The sequence below is a fragment of the Impatiens glandulifera genome, unplaced genomic scaffold (assembly GCF_907164915.1).
Source record: "Impatiens glandulifera unplaced genomic scaffold, dImpGla2.1, whole genome shotgun sequence".
Taxonomy (NCBI): domain Eukaryota; kingdom Viridiplantae; phylum Streptophyta; class Magnoliopsida; order Ericales; family Balsaminaceae; genus Impatiens; species Impatiens glandulifera.
In genome coordinates, this window is record NW_025919648.1 from 140,452 (window position 1) to 143,168 (window position 2,717).

General features: G+C 40.2%; 1 protein-coding gene across 1 annotated transcript; it reads left to right on the plus strand.

Annotated features, from left to right (window-relative positions):
- Window positions 1-324: 324 nt before the first annotated feature.
- On the plus strand, window positions 325-2,681 carry LOC124918300 (myosin heavy chain, clone 203-like; the record flags this gene model as incomplete). The annotated part of the gene is made up of 2 exons (XM_047458493.1): window positions 325-964; window positions 2,290-2,681. Coding segments are annotated over exons 1-2 (1,032 nt in total), but the record flags the coding sequence as incomplete, so codon positions are not given.
- Between the last annotated feature and the right edge of the window lie 36 nt (window positions 2,682-2,717).

Here is a 2,717-nt window from a genome sequence, read left to right on the forward strand (position 1 = left end):
GGTTTCTGAATCTAGGTGTATTTTCAATCTCGTCATGGAACAAGTGGAGATGAAATCTGTTGAGAAGATTACAATCTTCGACACTTGGGTGAACTACAAGCAAGCCACTCAGTTTTAAGAGATGATCTCTTAAAAGGAAATTGTGAAAGAGTGGAAAAACTTGATAAAGATTGAGAAGAGAGTATTGAAATGGGCTAAAACGGATGAGGTCATAACTCCAGCATATGTCATTGATAAAGTTGCGATCTACCTCTTCATTCTGAAGGTATTTCAGAACAGATTCATCAGGTATGTGTAAATATTCTCAATGACAAAGAGCAATCCATGGACGGGTCCAAGAATCCATCTTCTCCTTCCAAAGATAAAGAACTGGATCGCTCTTTACAAGTTAATACGCATGTGAGCCCGATTCGCACTGCTCCAGCCTGCACTCAAGAAGTGTCATCAACTGCCCATTCCATAGAAGAAGCTTCTCCTGGAGGACCAAAACTCTATAACACCATGATGGATATGATGCACTCTCTACAACAGAATATGTTGGACATTCAGTCTAGAATGACCAATCTTGAGAAGGGATCTATTTCAAGCAAGGAAGAGATGTCTTCTATTCTTTCCTCTCAGAAGGAATTAGAGAAGACAATGAAGAGAAATACGTATGAAGTATACATCATCAACAATATGTACACAAAGTTTGAGAAGAACCTCTTTAATAGACAATCGAAGATGTTTGCTGAATCCAAATCTCTCACCTTAGAGCTACATCAAACTATTATGTCTGCAATAAATCTTACACAAGCACAAATGGTGGAAGTGTCCAATGCTATGAATAGAGCTGAAGCCGGGCGAATGGAGCAAGTTGATTCCTTTGTTAGATCTATTCAAGTTGCTGAAGAAGTCGAGGCTGCTGCTGATAAAGAAAGAGCCCTTATTAATATTGATTTTAATAATGTTAAAAAGGGGGAAGGTAGCTCCAAAGGTGGTATCTTGATAGGATCGGCGTAATCAATAGAGACGGGTGTATGACTATTGATGACGACTTTGGATAAACGGTTTGATAGAAATTCTGTTAAGGATTTAAATCACTTTCTATTCTACACAATCCCTTGCAAATTCTTGAACGATTCAAGTGCGGAAATGTTTGCTCAGATTTGAAGATAAGATCCAAAGAATGAGAAGATGACAAAATGTAAATGACATAGTAGTTTGTTTATGGATGTTCGGAGCAAATTCTCATACGTCACCCCTTCTTTCAACCACCGGAAGGATTCACTATACATTTCTTAGAATCAAATAAAGTTGCCCGATTAGCTCACTATTGAATTGAATAGACTCTGTTCAACTTACAATATAATGAAGTATATCACTCAGTTAAAACAATGCTTTGATTTTAACACTCTCTCTTGATAAACACACAGTAAAGCAAGAAAGAAGCTCTTAAGATTGTAGATTGCGTATTTCAAAGAGTATAGATTGATTTATGTAATTCCAGTAATTGTGTCCAGCTATTCTTCCGTTGTCCTTGAAGATCTTTAAATAGAGAGCAGGTACCAACGGTCGAATCTTCCATAATGACACGTGGCGAGCTTCTATTGGAACGCCTCTATAGTATACAAAAAACTCTGAGCACTAGGATCGTGGCCGTTGTAATCTGGTAGTGCGTCAAATATTATTTTAGGATATTCCTGCAATATACAAGTAGTGGAAGAATATTTGCTTACGTGGCATTAATCAATTCGTTGCAACTGGCTGTCGTACTGATCTTCACTAGAAAGTGGATCAGGAGTAGTGTACAACTAGTTGATCGAGGATAGATAGGTGTTATCTTCAAAGAACTTCTTAAGCATGGAATTAGACGTTTTTCACTTAGACGACCTTGTCTAATGAAATTAGACGCCCCTGTATAATATCAGGATCCATTAGACCACCTGGTCTAATGGGATTAGACGACACGTCTAATTACGTTTCCCTTCAGACTAATTTGAAGGAGTTAGACTGCACATCTAATTCTCATACGTTAGACTGCACGTTTAACTACGCATCCTTTCAGACTAATTTGAAGGAGTTAGAATATACGTCTAACTCTCATCTATTAGACTACACGTCTAACTACATATCCGTTAGACTGCACGTCTAACTACGTATCTATTAGACTGCACGTCTAACTACGAATCCGTTAGACTGCATGTCTAACTACGTATCCGTTAGACTGCACGTCTAACTACGTATCCGTTAGACTGCACATCTAACTACGTATCTGTTAGACTGTACATCTAACTACACATCTGTTAGACTACACGTCTTACTACGTAAGTAAAGAGAAGGAGGCACCGCGATCATCCCAACTTACCGAAGAAGAAGAGGAAGCCGAGCGACTTCGAAGGGCAGAGGCCAAGTTCCCGGGACTTACAAAGAAAGCAGCCGCTCAGGCTACGAAGGATGATGCACGGTTAGAGAGGGAAAGACGGAGGCTGGAAGGCTTTGTAAAAGACAACAAAAAGAAAAAGGAGGCCTCCTCCGTTTCAGTGCCGACAAAGCGAAAGAGGGAACCCTCAAAGAAAGTTCAAATAGCCGACCTGCTTAATGAGGTCACTGAAACGGTCATTACAAGTATACCGCAGCAGGCTGCTCAAGTCGAAGAGGAGGTTGAAGAACAACTGCAGCCCCGGTCTACAAGACAACGAGTCTCTGAACCGGCCAGTCGACCGCAACCGGAGAAG